The 16,568-nt window shown below is 37.4% G+C and overlaps 2 protein-coding genes across 8 annotated transcripts in view; both read right to left on the bottom strand.

Annotated features, from left to right (window-relative positions):
- The window catches only part of LOC103505425 (tRNA-dihydrouridine(16/17) synthase [NAD(P)(+)]-like), a 39,984-nt gene extending 38,062 nt beyond the window's left edge, over positions 1-1,922 (bottom strand). For all 7 annotated transcript variants that reach the window (XM_026820753.1, XM_026820757.1, XM_026820752.1 and 4 more), the window contains exon 1: positions 1,554-1,922. The gene's annotated coding sequence lies outside the window, so the exon portion shown is untranslated. The remainder of the gene's footprint in view (positions 1-1,553) is intronic.
- Positions 1,923-11,880: 9,958 nt separating this feature from the next.
- Positions 11,881-15,611, bottom strand: LOC103505421 (TNF receptor-associated factor family protein DDB_G0272098-like). Its single transcript, XM_026820749.1, has 4 exons — positions 13,982-15,611; positions 12,848-13,468; positions 12,303-12,514; positions 11,881-11,913 (listed from the first exon to the last, which is right to left on the bottom strand). The coding sequence occupies exons 1-4, from the start codon at positions 15,609-15,611 to the stop codon at positions 11,881-11,883; spliced, it is 2,496 nt and encodes an 831-aa protein (XP_026676550.1).
- Between the last annotated feature and the right edge of the window lie 957 nt (positions 15,612-16,568).

Genomic DNA, 16,568 nt, shown 5'->3' with positions numbered 1-16,568 from the left:
GCAAAAAAGATTCCAAAGCAGTATTTTTAAATCGCAAAAAGACAACCCTCTTCAAATTTACCAACACTTCTGGACCAAATGAAGTTATTTTTTGAAAATATTATTTTAAAAAGTTAGGTACCTATCTCTCTATCAACTGGTTATTTTTTCTTTTCGTTATTTGCTTTTACTTATTTTATTTTACTTTTCATTTATTTATTTAGTTTTTCGTTTCTAAAGTTCTTTCAGCAAATAACGAAAAAAGGTAAACAAACAACAATCACTTCAATCTCGGGATTTCATTTCCTACCTGTGTTCCCATTGTTGCCCTTATTTTCGTTCTCGGAAAATAAAGCACAAAAGGATATAGGTAACAATGATATCAAAAGATATATAACAGTGAAATAAAAAGATATAACAATGAAATAGAAGTACACAATAGTGCAGTACGTTTCGCTAGCTTCTGTGAGTTTGTTTCAGAAGGTTTTCTGAGAGTTTTTCAACAGGTTCTGTGAGTCTTCCAACAGTTCTGAGAATTCAACAGGTCCTGGAAAAACTGTAAGAAGTTTGAGAGTTTAAAGAGAGCAAAAAGGATTCCAAAGCAGTATTTTTAAATCACAAAAAGACAACCCTCTTCAAATTTACCTACACTTCTGGACCAAATGAAGTTATTTTTTGAAAATATTATTTTAAAAATTTAGGTACCTATCTCTCTATCAACTGGTTAATTTTCTTTTCGTTATTTACTTTTACTTGTTATATTTTACTTTTCATTTATTTATTTAGTTTTTCGTTTATAAAGTTCTTTCAGCAAATAACGAAAAAAGGTAAACAACAATCACTTCAATCTCGGGATTTCATTTCCTACCTGTGTTCCCATTGTTGCCCTTATTTTCGTTCTCGGAAAATAAAGCACAAAAGGATATAGGTAACAATGATATCAAAAGATGTATAAAAATGATATCAAAAGATATAACAATGAAATAGAAGTACACAATAGTGCAGTATGTAGGTCGCCCACTTGTCTCAGAAGAGCAGATCGTTCTCCAGCAGCTTCGCCTGACTGTTGATGAGGCAGTAGTATCGAAACACTTTACACAAACACACGACGAAAGTGATGAGCAAAAAACTTTCGACGATCACTTGCAAGGATTTGTTGCACAACATGTCTTAGAAAAAGGCGTCAAAACAAACAATCTAACAAAGGATTTTAACAAAATACACTCGAAGATGCTAGATAGAAATACATTTGAAATTTTTGAGGTTAGAATGTTATCAAAAATGTAAACAAAACCATCAACCATCACAGAAAAAAAAATACTAGGCTCAATTTCTTCATTTTCTGTGAGGGTTGGTATTATGATCAAGGCTCCCTTGAGGACACTTCTATTCATTAGCATGTATTGCTTATTTTCTCTTGGGTCAGGACTAGGCTATGGTTGATAATTGGTTCTCCATTCTGTACGCCTACTGAGAATCAGAGGTAACAACTGTTTGTAACATGAAGTGGTGACCAGCCTAAAAATACATAATAAGTCCTCTTTGACAACATGCAATATGAATTTAATTCTTACCTCTATTTCTGCAGAAACAACTGTAGATGCTGAAGTATAATGGATGGTTTCTGGAAACTTTCTGGATTGATTCTTGGTCAATTTTTTTTTCTTCTCAATGAGCCAAGGCAAATTCTTAAGAAATTTTCAGTTTTTTTTTTACATTTCTTATCCTAAAGGAGGGAAAGTATTTTTTCCTTCTCTGTATGCAACTACCTTGTAAAGGTAATGGAGTGTTTGACAAGTTAAAGTTTCATTTAAATATTATGTTAATCATACCAGTTCATCACTTAGGTCATGGAAATCGGGAAAAAGTTAATCAAAGAGAGGTTATTGAAAATTTGAAACACTAAAATTTCAAATTTTCCAGCTTTCCACTCCACAGCTCCACCAGGGTCTCCACTCCAAATTTTAAAAAATCACTAGATTCGAGGAAAAAAAATCACTAGATTTGACTTGAAAATCACTAGATTTCTAAATTCTTCCAAATGGTAGTTTACTCGTGGTTTTTGAGGGTAGAAGTCTTGTATACTCTTTTTATAGTAAAAAAAAGCCTCGCTATGAGGCAATGGGAAATGGTTATAAGGGGAAGATTGTGTAGAAGGTAAAGGCCTCGAAAGATAGGGAACCATGACGGTAGGTACAAAGGCTCGAGTAAGAGTAATGGTATAGGGGGATAATGAGCAGAGGTAAAAGGCGTCGAAAGAGAGGTAAAGGGAGGAATAATGGAGAAGAGGTAAACAGACCTCGCGGGACGGTTAGGAGGAAGTCTCTTTGGATCGAGGTAAAGGCTCTCGAAAGAGATCAGAATCTGAGGTAGGGGTAAAAGTCGGCGAGGGGTTAAAGGGTAATAGTAAGCAGAGGTAAAAGGCTCGAGTACGGAGAGGATTACGGAGGATATTGAAGCAGACGTAAACTCATGCAAGAACTCGCAGGACGCCTACAATGACGGAGAGGAGCGCAGGCTTTGTGGCGACCCTAGTGAAGCGACGTGTGTCGTTTAAGAGAAAGGCACGGGTGTATACGATGCGGCATGTGGCGAAATACATAGAGGTACGGTAAATATGTTCTAGTTTTGTTCTGACTCTCTGTACTTTGGTCTTGAGAACCTATGACTAAGAACATTGACTGTCCGGAGTTTTTGAGTGATAAGAATAAGACATGGCTAAAACTAAATCTCAACTCGGAGGTGTGCTAGGTTCAAATCCCGGACACGGCGGAAATTTTCTGACCAACCATTTTCCGTTTCCCAGGATAGTCTCATGGAATTATGGAAGTAAAAGAATGTGTCCTGAAACACATAACGGAAAAGCGGCTTTTCTCTCATAACGATGTTGTTTTCTGGAGATGTTTCTTTTAAAAAAAAAAACAATTTCCGAAAAAAAAAAAACGGAAAAGCGTTAAAGCGGTTCCGAGGTTTTTTTTTTTTACTTATTTTTTATGTAGATCAAAATAAATTAATTTGTCAGCTGTTACTATTTGCCAATAATCAGCTTATGGAAAAATTCCTGTCAAACAACACAAGCTCACTCAATCAACCTCTCGTATGGCACCGACTTCCGACTTGAGAAAAGAAAAAGACGAAGACAAAATCTTTTCCCCTCCTGCGAAAATGAAATTTTCCGGAAATCTCTCCTCTCCACCCCTCCCTCCCTCGCTTCCACTCACCCCACCCCTTCATTTCTATCCTCTCTCTTCTTCCCCCCTTCAGTATTCTCTCCTCCCCCCCCCCTCCTTTGTATGCAACTTCACACTCTCTTTCCCCTTCTCGCGTTTCTATCCCTCCATTTCCCCTCTTTGTACATATGGAGGGGGAGGGTGTTTGGAAGTGAAGTCAACTTTTCCGGGGTTATGTTTTCCAAAGACTTTGCAAGTTCTTTCCTTTTTTTTGGTTTCCCTTCTCTCTTCTGATTCAATTTCCTTCGATTCTCTTTCTCAACACGTCTCAAAGATAACTTATTTACATTTATGAAGTTGGAAGGATTTTCCTCTCAGGAACTTTGAAACAGGAGGAAAGAAAAGAACTAAGAGGAAGAGGAAAATGAAAATTAATCTGATTGCATCAGTAAAAAGGATTTTTACTTTCTATTACTACAGTATAGCGAGCTATACTAGTAATGAAAGTATTGCAATTCGTCCAAATTTTCAAAATCGGAAAATGGTTGGAAATATCCGTTTTGAGGTCCCCTGATTTAAAAAAAAAGTGGTTTTTAGCCCATGGTCTGTACGTACGTATGTACGTACTACAGGTTTAAATGGGAAAAGGTGGTATACAAAATATCTCAAGAACAGTTTGTCGTAGAGCGATGAAATTTGGTATGATATAGTGGTATGGTCCAAGGACGCGACTGTAACAATTTGGTAAAAATCGTACAGTCACTCATCCAGATATCAACCAAAGTCAATGTTGCTTCGGACTTAGAAAGTTTATATGATTCGTTATGACACGAGGAGCATTTTAAGATAGAAAATTTTCGACCAAAAATCCGGGACTTTTCGACTTTTTCCGGGAATTTTCGACCAAAAATCTCTGCTCTGACACGGGACTTGGAAAAATTTCAAAAAAAAAAAAAGTAAAAAGAAGTTCAATTTTTAAACATATTAAACGATCCCTTATTACATGGGGAGTATTTTGAGATAGGACTTGGAAAAATTTTCACTCAAATGTATGTACGTATTCGCAAATGTAATGGAAAGTAGTGTGATGTTCGCACAGATTTTTTTTCTTTTTTCAAGAGGTTTAAGTAATAGAGGGAACTGTAACTGCTAAGGTCTTATTGGTCCAAAAGCAAGGAGATAAGGAGTGAAAGCCAACAGTTCCTAGAACAAACCTCAACTTCACTCAAATGTATGTACGTATTCGCAAATGTAATGGAAAGTAGTGTGATGTTCGCACAGATTTTTTTTCTTTTTTCAAGAGGTTTAATAGAGGGAACTGTACTGCTAAGGTCTTATTGGTCCAAAAGCAAGGAGATAAGGAGTGAAAGCCAACAGTTCCTAGAACAAACCTCAACTGGATTTTATCCTTTAAGGATAAAATCCACCCCCAAATCGAACCCGCGACCTAGCACTATTCCATTTTGTACTAGTTTTAGTTTCTCTCCTTCAGTTCTTCTTCAATTTATACCAGACTTATTGAACACCCCTCATAGGTTTCAGGGAACAAAATGAACAAATTTGGGTTATTTGAATGTTGAAGAAAAAAGTACCTAAAGGATATGAAATGGGGGGCTAGAATCAAAGGTTAAAAAAATTACTCACAGACTTTGCAGATTTCAGACGGTTTTAAAGAAAACGGACGTTTAAAAAGGACAGATTATTTATTATTGAAAAATATTTCCATTCTATTTCAGATTGAAGTTCAAAAATAACATTGATTTTTTTTCGATGAAAATTGATTCAAGTACATAACATTCATAAGAATATACCAGTAATATTAACCTACATTATTATGCAAGGAATACAATATAAAAATCACTATAAATTTAAGGGAATTAGTTTAATTACCTAAATGTGGACAGGATAATGTAAAATAATATACATAGCTTACTCAGTTCATTTATACAACCCAATTCTACCTAACATGAAACTTTTGTAATTTAACATTTAACATCTCACAGAAAATACCCCTTTCTGTACAAATCAAACAGACCACAATCATGTAAATATGTTCGAAATAATATTTACAATATTACGAGACAAATTAAAAAATGTCAAATAAGTGAGTACTAAAAAATATTTTTTCATAACCAGAAACCATTTCCCATAGTTTACATTGTAGAATGTAGATGTAGATGATGGATTTCTCAATGCTAAATATTTATTTACTCTCCACTCAAACGGTGGAGAAAGTCATGTGCAGGTAATGATTCACACTTGCTTCCCCGATTTGTAACACTCCATTTCACCTCCGGGGTTAAAAGCTTCTTCACGGGGTTACTTTTATTTGACAGCTCGAAAAGTTTCCTGTTGTTTAGCTCCCCTCTGAGTGTATTTTCTACGAAAAGTCTTCCATATTGTAGAAAAAAACGTGAATCACCAACGAAAGTTTGAATTATTCAACACCTCTTCGTATAGCTTGATTGGATTTCACATTCTTGAAAATTATTTTCTGTTTTTGTCATCAACTGGGCACTAGCATTTTGGTTGTCTGAACGAAAAACTTCATGTTTCTAAAAATAGTTAGGGGTTGAAAAGTTAGTTTTCTTTTTTAAACGTTGAAATGGTCATTTAAGTTTACTGATCAGAAAACATGATAGGTTGATACTACTTGATAGGTTGATATCAACTTGATAGGATATTTTCATTTACTGTAATGTTTTACTGATATTGTCTTTTACTGTAAAGATAAAGTATTTTATTAGGTACCTACGTTGAAGTTATAAAATCTTTTATTTATTTGATATTACATAATATGTATGTTATTTCTCAAACAAGGGAGTCCAGAAGTGTTGGTAAAATATATTCCTCTAATGTCAGCATTCCGGTAAACAATTTAAGTTCTGGAATTCACTCAAAGAATCGAAGCAAAAACCCCTCCATTTGATTGGAAATGCTTTATACAAAGAAAGATATGAAACAAACACTGTCTCGGTGCTGCATTGCATTACTTCACTTTGTCTAATCGAATGATTTGTGTTCCGGGGATCCGCCCATAACATGAAACGTCTGCTAATGAATTAATGTTTCCCAGCATGACTTCTACTTCCCTTTTCCAAGAACATCCCTATCTCTTCTTCCCTATTAAAACCTGGTTCCCTTTTCAAGAATCCCTTTCACAGCTAGAATGCTATCCCTCGAATAGAGATACATATGTATTCCCTTGAAAAAGTATTTATTTTCCTTTTGAGAGATCCCTTGCTCCTGAGTTTTTATTCCCTATCAAACAAATAACGTTTTATTTAGATTGTGGGAGTAGAGGGACTTTTCACTATCAATACATAAACGAGTATTTTATTCTATTGTCTTTTGTTCTCTTCCTCTCGGTACTTTCCCTTTAAAAAGTATAAATTTCCCTTTTGAGAGATAGCTTCCATTGCTCGTGAGAGTTCTCGGTCTTTACTCCCTATCAAACAAATAACGTTTTATTTATATTGTGGGAGTAGAGGGACTTTTTGCTATCAATATGCGAGTATTCTATCCCACCGTCTTCTGTTCCTTTCCCCTAATTTCCCTTTAAGGAGTATAAATTTCCTTTTTGAGGGATATCCTCCAGTCCCCCTGAGTCCCTATAAGACAAACAAACAAACGTTTTATTTATATTGTGGGAGTAGAGGGATTTTTTACTATGAATAAATGAATATACAAGTTTTCTATCCCACCGTCTTCTGTTCTTTCCCCCAACTTTCCCTTTAAAAAGTGTTTATTCCCCTTTGGAGGGGTATCCTCCTGTCCCCCTGAGTGCCTATCAAACAAATAAAGCTTTATTTATACTGTGAGAGTAAAGGGACTTTTTATTATCAATATAAGAGTATTATATCCCACCGTCTTCTGTTTTTTTTCTTTAAGACTGGAAGTATCCCAGTCCTTACTAGAATCAAACAAACGAGGCTTTGTTTGTATGTTTGTTTATCCTGGTAGGTTCCTGGCAAAGGTTCTGTGACGGCCAGAGCAACAGTATGAGTTTGAACTCAGTTTAACTCCTGGATAAAGAAGGAATCTGATTGGTTGATCTCATAATTTTCAGCTAATCAGTTATCGATGCTAGATAGAAATACATTTGAAATTTTTGAGGTTAGAATGTTATCAAAAATGTAAACAAAACCATCAACCATCACAGGGAACTCAGAAAAGCGTCGGTGATCATCGTAGCTCTGCTCTCAATATTTTCGCAGTAAGTACATCTAGATTACAGACCAAGTTTTTTTACTAGGAGTACAACCAATCTCCGTCCGTGTACTCACAAGAACCCACGTGACGTATTCTCACAATTTATACCAGACTTATTGAACACCCCTCATAGGTTTCAGGGAACAAAATGAACAAATTTGGGTTATTTGAATGTTGAAGAAAAAAAGTACCTAAAGGATATGAAATGGGGGGCTAGAATCAAAGGTTAAAAAAATTACTCACAAGCACTTTAGAAGTCAAGTATTTAAAATGAACCCCTTCAGAGCATTTTATTTCCCCTTTTCTAAAAACCCCTTCAAAACATTTTAAGCCCCCTTTTTTCAAGCACCAAGTAAATTACGTTTTCTGCCTTGGTTGGAGAAAATATTATTTTATAATTCCCTTTTTGGTACTTCAAAGCAAACATTAAAAGCAATTAGAGGGGGGCGGGGGGAAATTTAATTAAAAGGAGGGAGGGAGTGTGTGTGTGCACTACATGATGTTTACAAGGAGCAGTTTTCCTTAATGTTTCTTTTTTTCTAATTGTTTTCAGTTATTTATTTATTAGCTATGGTGTGTGCAATCAATCAGCAGCTATCATTTTAGAGTTCCCAAAACACAGAACATGATGGTGTGGGATTTGTAGGGTCTAGGACCACACAAACTTGTCGAAACACTGTCACAGTGGAGGTGTATCAACCACCTCATCTTACAAGAGGTTATTACCTACATGCTCTAAGGATCTTACATTATCTTAAATAATAACCAGCAGATTTTAGCTATCTAAGTATAATAAATTTTAGCGGAGACTATCTGGTTGATCTCTGAGTTCACATCCACAATAGTGACCATAGACCATGGGCTATTGACCCTCACCAAAAGCATTGACCCCCAACGAGACCATCAACCTTCACACCAATGTGTCCACAACGGAGCCTGGAACCTCCTGCTTATTTAAATACATTTGATTGAAAATGAACCACCACCTGCCCACAGAACTAATGCCACTACTATCTACCAATCTACACAAGATAATATCTTTCCTGAAGCAGTCCAAGCTGCTTGAACTGCTATAGAACAAACAGAAGGTGGTATATAATTATGACCAAGAAGTTGACAAGCACCACTTGAATATAATAGATGCTAGATAGAAATACATTTGAAATTTTTGAGGTTAGAATGTTATCAAAAATGTAAACAAAACCATCAACCATCACAGAAAAAAAAATACTAGGCTCAATTTCTTCATTTTCTGTGAGGGTTGGTATTATGATCAAGGCTCCCTTGAGGACACTTCTATTCATTAGCATGTATATTTTACTTTTCATTTATTTATTTAGTTTTTCGTTTCTAAAGTTCTTTCAGCAAATAACGAAAAAAGGTAAACAAACAACAATCACTTCAATCTCGGGATTTCATTTCCTACCTGTGTTCCCATTGTTGCCCTTATTTTCGTTCTCGGAAAATAAAGCACAAAAGGATATAGGTAACAATGATATCAAAAGATATATAACAGTGAAATAAAAAGATATAACAATGAAATAGAAGTACACAATAGTGCAGTACGAGTATGTAGGTCGCCCACTTGTCTCAGAAGAGCAGATCGTTCTCCAGCAGCTTCGCCTGACTGTTGATGAGGCAGTAGTATCGAAACACTTTACACAAACACACCACGAAAGTGATGAGCAAAAAACTTTCGACAATCACTTGCAAAGGTTTGTTACACAACATGTCTTAAAGCGATAAAAGAGCGTCAACACAAACAATCTAACAATCTAATTAAAAAAAAAAAAAAATCCACGCGAAAAAAAGTTGGGGAATACCCCCTTTGTTTGGGAGAAAAAAGAAGGAATATTTTTAAAAAAATTCACACACAAAAAAGTTTTCGTTTTGCGATCGCGTTTTCGATTACGTTCTGTGTGGCCTGGATGCGCTCGGGGCCATTCTGAAATGGAACTGAAAAATTGAAAATGCTCAGCGACCAGCTGAAGAGAAAGCGGGAGAGCGAAACGAGAGAGGAATTAAGGTGGGGGAAGCGAAGGGGGAGATCAAAAGAGCGGTGGGGCGAAGATCGAGGGGTATTGTAGTTCCCCTACAAAGGATGAAAAGAGAGCGAGAAGAGGGGCGGGCGAGGTTTGAGGGGTAATGTAGGGGATGAAAGGATGAAAAGGTGGGGAGTATTGAAGGGATACGACATCGAGGAGAGGAAAGGAGAGGAGAAGAGAGGTTCGGATATTTGTAGGGGAAAAAGGACCTCAAAGGGGAGGCACGGAGGAAAAAGAGTCGTACGGAGAGGGGGAAAAAAAAAAAATTCACACACAAAAAAGTTTTCGTTTTGCGATCGCGTTTTCGATTACGTTCTGTGTGGCCTGGATGCGCTCGGGGCCATCTGAAATGGAACTGAAAATGCTCAGCGACCAGCTGAAGAGAACGCGGGAGAGCGAAACGAGAGGAGAAGTTGGGTGGGGGGAAGCGAAGGGGGAGATCAAAAGAGCGGTGGGGCGAGGATCGAGGGGTATTGTAGGGGAACAAAGGACGAAAAGAGGGGACTCTTGAAGGGATACGACATCGAGGAGAGGAGAAGAGAGGTTCAGATAATGGTAGGGGAAAAAGGACCTCAAAGGGGAGGCACGGAGGAAAAAGAGTCGTACGAAGAGGGGGAGATTTCACCCTCCTGCGTATTGTAGGGGAACAAAGCTTGAAGGGAGGAGAGGGAGCTTTTGTAGGGGAAGAACAGGATGGGGAGGTTCGGGGCAAAAAAAAGCCTCGCGGGAGGGGTTAAGGGGAAGATTGTGTAGAGGTAAAGGCCTCGAAAGAGAGGGAACATGAGGTAGGGGGGAAAGGCTCGAGAGAGGGGGTACAGGGGGATAATAGTCAATACAATCCGTATTTCAAGGCTACAGGTGTTCAGGACTGGTGAACATCGTGTATGAGATGATAGTGTGTGAATGAGACAAAAAGAACTACTCTTTTCAGTGAGTTACTCACTCAATGAATCAGATCCTTACTCCCTATAGGGAATTAAATAGTGAGTTACATGTTTTAGGATCTGCCTCATTGACTCATCTAGTCCTACTCCCTAGTCCTTGTCTACCTACTAACCTAGTCCACTGAAAAGAGTAGTTCTTTTTTCTATAACTCAGTACCTCTACATAGATATGTATGAACAGCATGTGTTGGTACTTTTCCCTGACGGGTAGGTACAGCAACACAAGTAATCCAGCCTGCCTAGAAGTCGCGGGTTCAAATCCCGCGTGGGCGCACTTCTGGGGAGGTGAGGTGGATCTAGAACTTTAGAGAGAATTGTAAAGGTGTGTCATAGTTGACCGGCCATCGATCGAACCGTCCACACTGCCTCGACAACATAGATCCACCTCGTCGTCGGTCGACTATGTTTGGACACACCTTTAGATATAAGATCTTGCCGAAAGCGAAGAGAGAAGGAAAACAGGACAGGAGAAAGCCAGCCGTTCCGAGAACGAACCTTATTTGTGTAGGATAAAATCCGCGCCGGGCAGAAATTAAACGTCTAGCGCTTACAGATCCTTGAAAACCAGCCGTTTCGAGAACCAACCTTATCTAGGTAGAATAAAATCTGACCCGGGCGGAAATCGAACCTGCGACCTAGCGCTTACAGATCCTTATTTCTTATACTTTCCTTATTTCTTACAGATCCTTGAAAACCAGCCGTTTCGAGAACCAACCTTATCTAGGTAGAATAAAATCTGACCCGGGCGGAAATCGAACCTGCGACCTAGAGCTTACAGATCCTTATTTCTTACTTACGGACTGGAGTGCTTTCAGTCTATCCTTGATCATGGCGAAAGGGAATTTGGGCACAGGGCTTGAAGATTAGAACTTACCCTATTATGATACCCACTCGGACATAGAGGTTTGGGACTTTGGGGAGTATTGTGTCTCTTATCGCCCATCTGATGAAGGTAAGAGCTTGGATGGAAGAGAATGCCCTAGGCATTAATCCCGCCCCTGAGTTAGAATTTTTCAATATTTTTTTTTTATTATTATTTTTCTTTCTTTATTCAATTTTCTTTTTCATTTGTTAATTTATCAGTTTGTTAATTTGTTTCTTGTACCTCTTTGTAAATATTGTAAAGTTCTAATAAAGAGTTATATAATAATAATAATAATAATAATACTTTATACTTACGGACTGGAGTGCTTTCAGTCTATCCTTGATCATGGCGAAAGGGAATTTGGGCACAGGGCTTGAAGATTAGAGCAGCTACATAAATTCAGTCAAAAACTTTAGGGATTGAATATTAGAGCAGCTAAATCCAGTCGGCAACTTCAGGGATGGACGATTAGAGCAGCTGAATACAGTCGGGAATTTCAGGGCTTGACGATTGGAGCAGCTAAATCTAGTGGAAAACTTCAGGGCTTGAAAATTAGAGCACCTTAATTCAGTCAACTTCAGGGTTTGAAGATTAGAGCAGCTACATAAATTCAGTCAAAAACTTTAGGGATTGAATATTAGAGCAGATAAATCCAGTCAGGAACTTCAGGGCTTGACGATTAGAGCTGCTGAGTCCAGCTGGGAACTTCAGGGCTTGAAGATTAGAGCAGCTAACTTCAGGGCTTGACTATTAAAGCAGCTAAATTCAGCCAAGAACTTCATTTTCACCAGCTGTTAACAGTTAGATCAGTCAGGAACTTTAGGGCTTGACGATTAGAGCTGCTGAGTCCAGCTGGGAACTTCAGGGCTTGAAGATTAGAGCAGCTAACTTCAGGATTTGAAGATTTGAGCAGCTAATTCACGACTTGAAGATTAGGTAACAATCTGACATCACCAGTAACTTCATTTCAGAAATTATTTTAGTCAGCAACTTTTGAGTGGGACAACTTTAACAATCTGGGATGTAAATTTTGTCTCAGCCCTTGTCTTGGACTGCTGATTCTTCTCATGTTTGATATCAACCTCACATCATTTGTATTTCCTTGTGATGAACTCAAGTATTCATTGGGGACTTTGTCTTGAACTTTTTGATTCAGATACCCATTGAGCTGTTGATGATTAGGATCAACTCTCAAATTTGAATCCATGAGGGAGCTTTCTGAGTCATCAGATGTTTCAACTGTTTCTGAAGGTGATTCAAAGTCTTTCTCATTGGAATTTGGTTTCAATCCCTCTTGATCTTGAGTTTGGGATGGAATAGGGAATTTGCTTGGAGCAGGAACTGCCTTGTTTAAATGTGAAAATCTATTAGGAGAAATCCTTATTGAAGGTATTGTTGGTTTTGAACGTGTTGATTTGATTTGTACATTTTCAAGGTTTAATTTTTTCAAAGATTCCCCTTGTCTGTTAGCTTTTCCATTTCCTGTGTTTGGTTGAATTGATGTAGGTATGCGCTCGTCCAAAACAACTGGGACAATTGGAATCGGATTTTCGTGTAACTCGTTTTCAATTTCTTCTTGTTCATTTTCAGGCTGTGGAGTTTCTATGGTCGTTCTTTTTGAACTGAAAGAACTTGGTCTGAATTGAGATCTTTGTGGTTTTCTTTCCGACATGAAGTTGTAGTTGTTTTGGGGTGTTGGGCTGAGTTTGTTTTTTCTCATGGGAGTTATATTGATGGACGGAGCATTTTCCTTGTCAACATCATCTTGACTATCTTCCGTTACATATTTTATTCCTCTTCGATTGTTGTTGTAATTTGTAAACGATCCTTTGTTTTCTAAATTTGAAGTACTCTCTTCCGTCCATAACCTATCAATTGGAATTTTGATTGCCGGTTTTACTTTACGTATTGGGGTGTATTTGATACTTGCTCCATGAGCCCCATCACTGTCATTGAGTCTTTGGAAATTTGTGAACTTGAATTTACTACTAGCGACTTTTTCATCCAAATTCTGCTTATCTATCATTGCATTTATCCTATTTTTAATGTCGTTACTTCTTGTTGATACAATGATCTTTTCGTTGTTCCTGTGATTTTGAACAGTTTTCATGTACCTGTCCTTTATCTTTTCCTGTCTCAATTGTACAAGACGTTCTTTGAGGCTCATACCATTATTATCATTTGAGAGTGGTTCAGTTTCTATTCCAATACTCTCCTCCTCTTCTTCGACAAGTTTTTCTGTATTCCCATGACCTCCCGTTGAGTTTGAAATATTTTCGGACGGTATAGGTGTGGTTTCATTTTCATATTTTATTTCTATGTTTTCTTCGTCAATATTTTCTTTTGCTTGGTTCACACTTTTAGTGTCCATAGTCGACTGGTGCTCTATGTTTTCATTTGATTTTATTGGTTTATTTCTGACTCCAATAACTGGTTTGAGACCAAGTTTTTCTTTCAACAATTCACTTTGTTCTGATCGTTGAAGATGGGGTTTATTTTTAGCCCCTACTTGAAATCTGTGCTTATCATTTGAAAGAACTTTTTTGACTTCATCCTGAATTATTTGGGAATTCATTTTATCCATGATGATTCGCCTGGAGTTTATCATTGCTTTATGAGCATCAGTTTCATCTTTTATAGTTGGAACGTTAGTGGAATTTCCTACATCTAATGAGTTTATTCCAGGACCACCTGATTTTTTTCTATTACTTAATCTTTGGTATTTTGGCCTAGGTCTTAGTTTGAACTTGTTAATATCTTTCTTACCTTGGTTTTCATTTGATTTATCAACAATATTGGAGTAATTTTGAAAATTCTTTACACTTACATTTTTGTGATCGCTGTCGAAGTTAATTTTATCTTGATTATTACCGTTGGGTATATTTTGAGTTTTTCTAAAATCTGTATCGATTTTCTGGCTTTCTCGTTCGAAGTTTGATTTATTTTGTTCACTTGCGTTATTGTTGATAGCAATATCAATAGGCTCATTATCATTATCCAATCTCTGGCTTTCAACGTCAATGTTGGTTTGATTTTTACTTTCCTCGGTATTGTGGGCACTCAAACTATCTTTATCCCTTATCTGATTTAGAACGTCAGTTTCTTCTTCACTCAAAGTATTATTGGTAAGAGTAACATTAGCTCCAACAGTCAAAATTTGACCATCATTTGTGTTATTCTCGTATTGGGTAATTTTATCATCAGAAGCTATAGCGGTGTTTGTGTTATTAGCTGTATCTTCATCGTTTGCTTTTGAAGAGTAAACAACAAATACAACTTCTGTTGTTGAAGTTGTTGCCGTTTTTGTCTGGTTTGATGCTGTTTTAGTCACATCTTCGCTATTCGTATTTTCTGTAGGACTTGGTTCCTCTGAATAGTTTATTCTTGCAGTTGAAGTTTCTGTTAGCAAAGAAAAAGTCGAGTCCTTTGTTTGCAAGTCCGATTTTGAATCTTCTGTTTTACCATCAGGCCTTTCTGAGTTATTGTCATTGTTATCTATATTAGTCTTGTCATTATTATTATTATTATTGCTGCCAATGTCAGAAGGTTTTTCTTGGTCATTTGCTTCACCTTGTGAAACTGTATTATTGATGGTCTCATTAGATATTTCAATAGTTAGTCTAAGTTGGTTGTCCGTTGTCGAATCAGCTGCTGGGTTCACTGTTGTTGTAGTAGGTTCTTTTGATTTCTCAACTTCATTTTCAACACTTTCTTGTCCACTTTGCAATGGAAGTGGTATGTTTTCACTGGTATTGTTTGTTTTGTCAATATCTATGTTATTTGTGTCGTTTATGGTTCTTATTGCTTCTGTTATATTGACGTTAATGTCACTCAAATCATTTTCAGGTAAAGCTTTACTTTCGGTAACATCATTTGCCTGTGCTACAGGTGTGTAGGTTACTGGTATACTTTCCGTTGATGTCTTTTCAGTAGTAGCTTCAATTTCTTCAGTATGATCATTTCTTCTGCCCGTAACATTTTTGGTCAAGATGGTGCTATCGATTTCTGTGGCGTTGGCTTCAGTCGAACCTGTACTGTTTCCTGTATCCGAACTTCTTGTATAATTCTCTTGCAAAACTGATGTAGTACTTTCTATAGCATCTTCTTTAGTTTCCGCCCGAGTTTCTGAGGTGACTGTATCGGTGATATTGTTCGATCGTGTTTCTTCATCGATTTTCTTTTCAACCTCTTCTTTTTGAGAAATGCTAAACGATACGGATTTCATTGTAGCGATCTCTTTTGTGTCTGGTGTTTCTTTGGCTAGCATGACTAACTGAGTTGTCACATTGTCTCCCACAGTTGTTTCGTTATTGTTTGAGACATTGTTGGATGAGCTATCTTGGTCTTCCTGTTGCAAAGTTGTACTTGTTTCTACTGGCGGTATTTTAAATGTCATTTCTATTTCTTCTTTTTGAGATTCTTGGATGTTTAACTTCTCAGCTTCTTGTAGGTTTGAATTCTCAGTTTCTTTCTCTGTAAATCTCTCTTCAGATTGTAAAGATTTGGTTTCTATTTCGTCACATTGTCTCCCACAGTTGTTTCGTTATTGTTTGAGACATTGTTGGATGAGCTATCTTGGTCTTCCTGTTGCAAAGTTGTACTTGTTTCTACTGGCGGTATTTTAAATGTCATTTCTATTTCTTCTTTTTGAGATTCTTGGATGTTTAACTTCTCAGCTTCTTGTAGGTTTGAATTCTCAGTTTCTTTTTCTGTAAATCTCTCTTCAGATTGTAAAGATTTGGTTTCTATTTGCATACCTCGGCTGGGATTGAACCCACGCCCTCCTGTTTACCAGGCGAGCGCCTTGACCACTACACCACCGAGGTAGGTGGTGTAGTGTACAAATTCTCAAATTATATTGAGGATAAAATTCCATACCTCGGCTGGGATTAAACCCACGCCCTCCTGTTTACCAGGCGAGCGCCTTGATCACTACACCACCGAGGTAGGTGGTGTAGGTGTAGTGTAGTAATTTTACTGACCTCTCGAAAGAAGTGGTCCATGAATCCATACTGCTCATCTTCAACCTCCATGGCGATATTGGAGATTCCATACTGACTCTCCGTCTCGTAGTCTGGGTCTTCATCTTTGATAACCTGGAGATATAAGTATTAAATATAATTATAATGGCCAGGGCCAAAATCGGAGTTTAAAGAGAGAGAGGGAGAGGGAGGGAGAGAGAGGGAAAGGGAGAGAGAGGGAGAGGGAGGGAGAGAGAGAGAAAGGGAGAGAGGGGGGAGAGAGAGAGTGAACATCATTGGGTTGTATGGAAACCAAAAAGTGAAGTACATAGTAGGTACCTATTCGTTTTCCATTCAACCCAATAGTATTTTTTTTTTTTTTTTATTGGGGA

Source organism: Diaphorina citri, unplaced genomic scaffold (genome assembly GCF_000475195.1).
Source record: "Diaphorina citri unplaced genomic scaffold, Diaci psyllid genome assembly version 1.1 scaffold172, whole genome shotgun sequence".
Classification (NCBI taxonomy): Eukaryota; Metazoa; Arthropoda; class Insecta; order Hemiptera; family Psyllidae; genus Diaphorina; species Diaphorina citri.
This window is presented reverse-complemented; position numbering and strand designations above follow the sequence as displayed.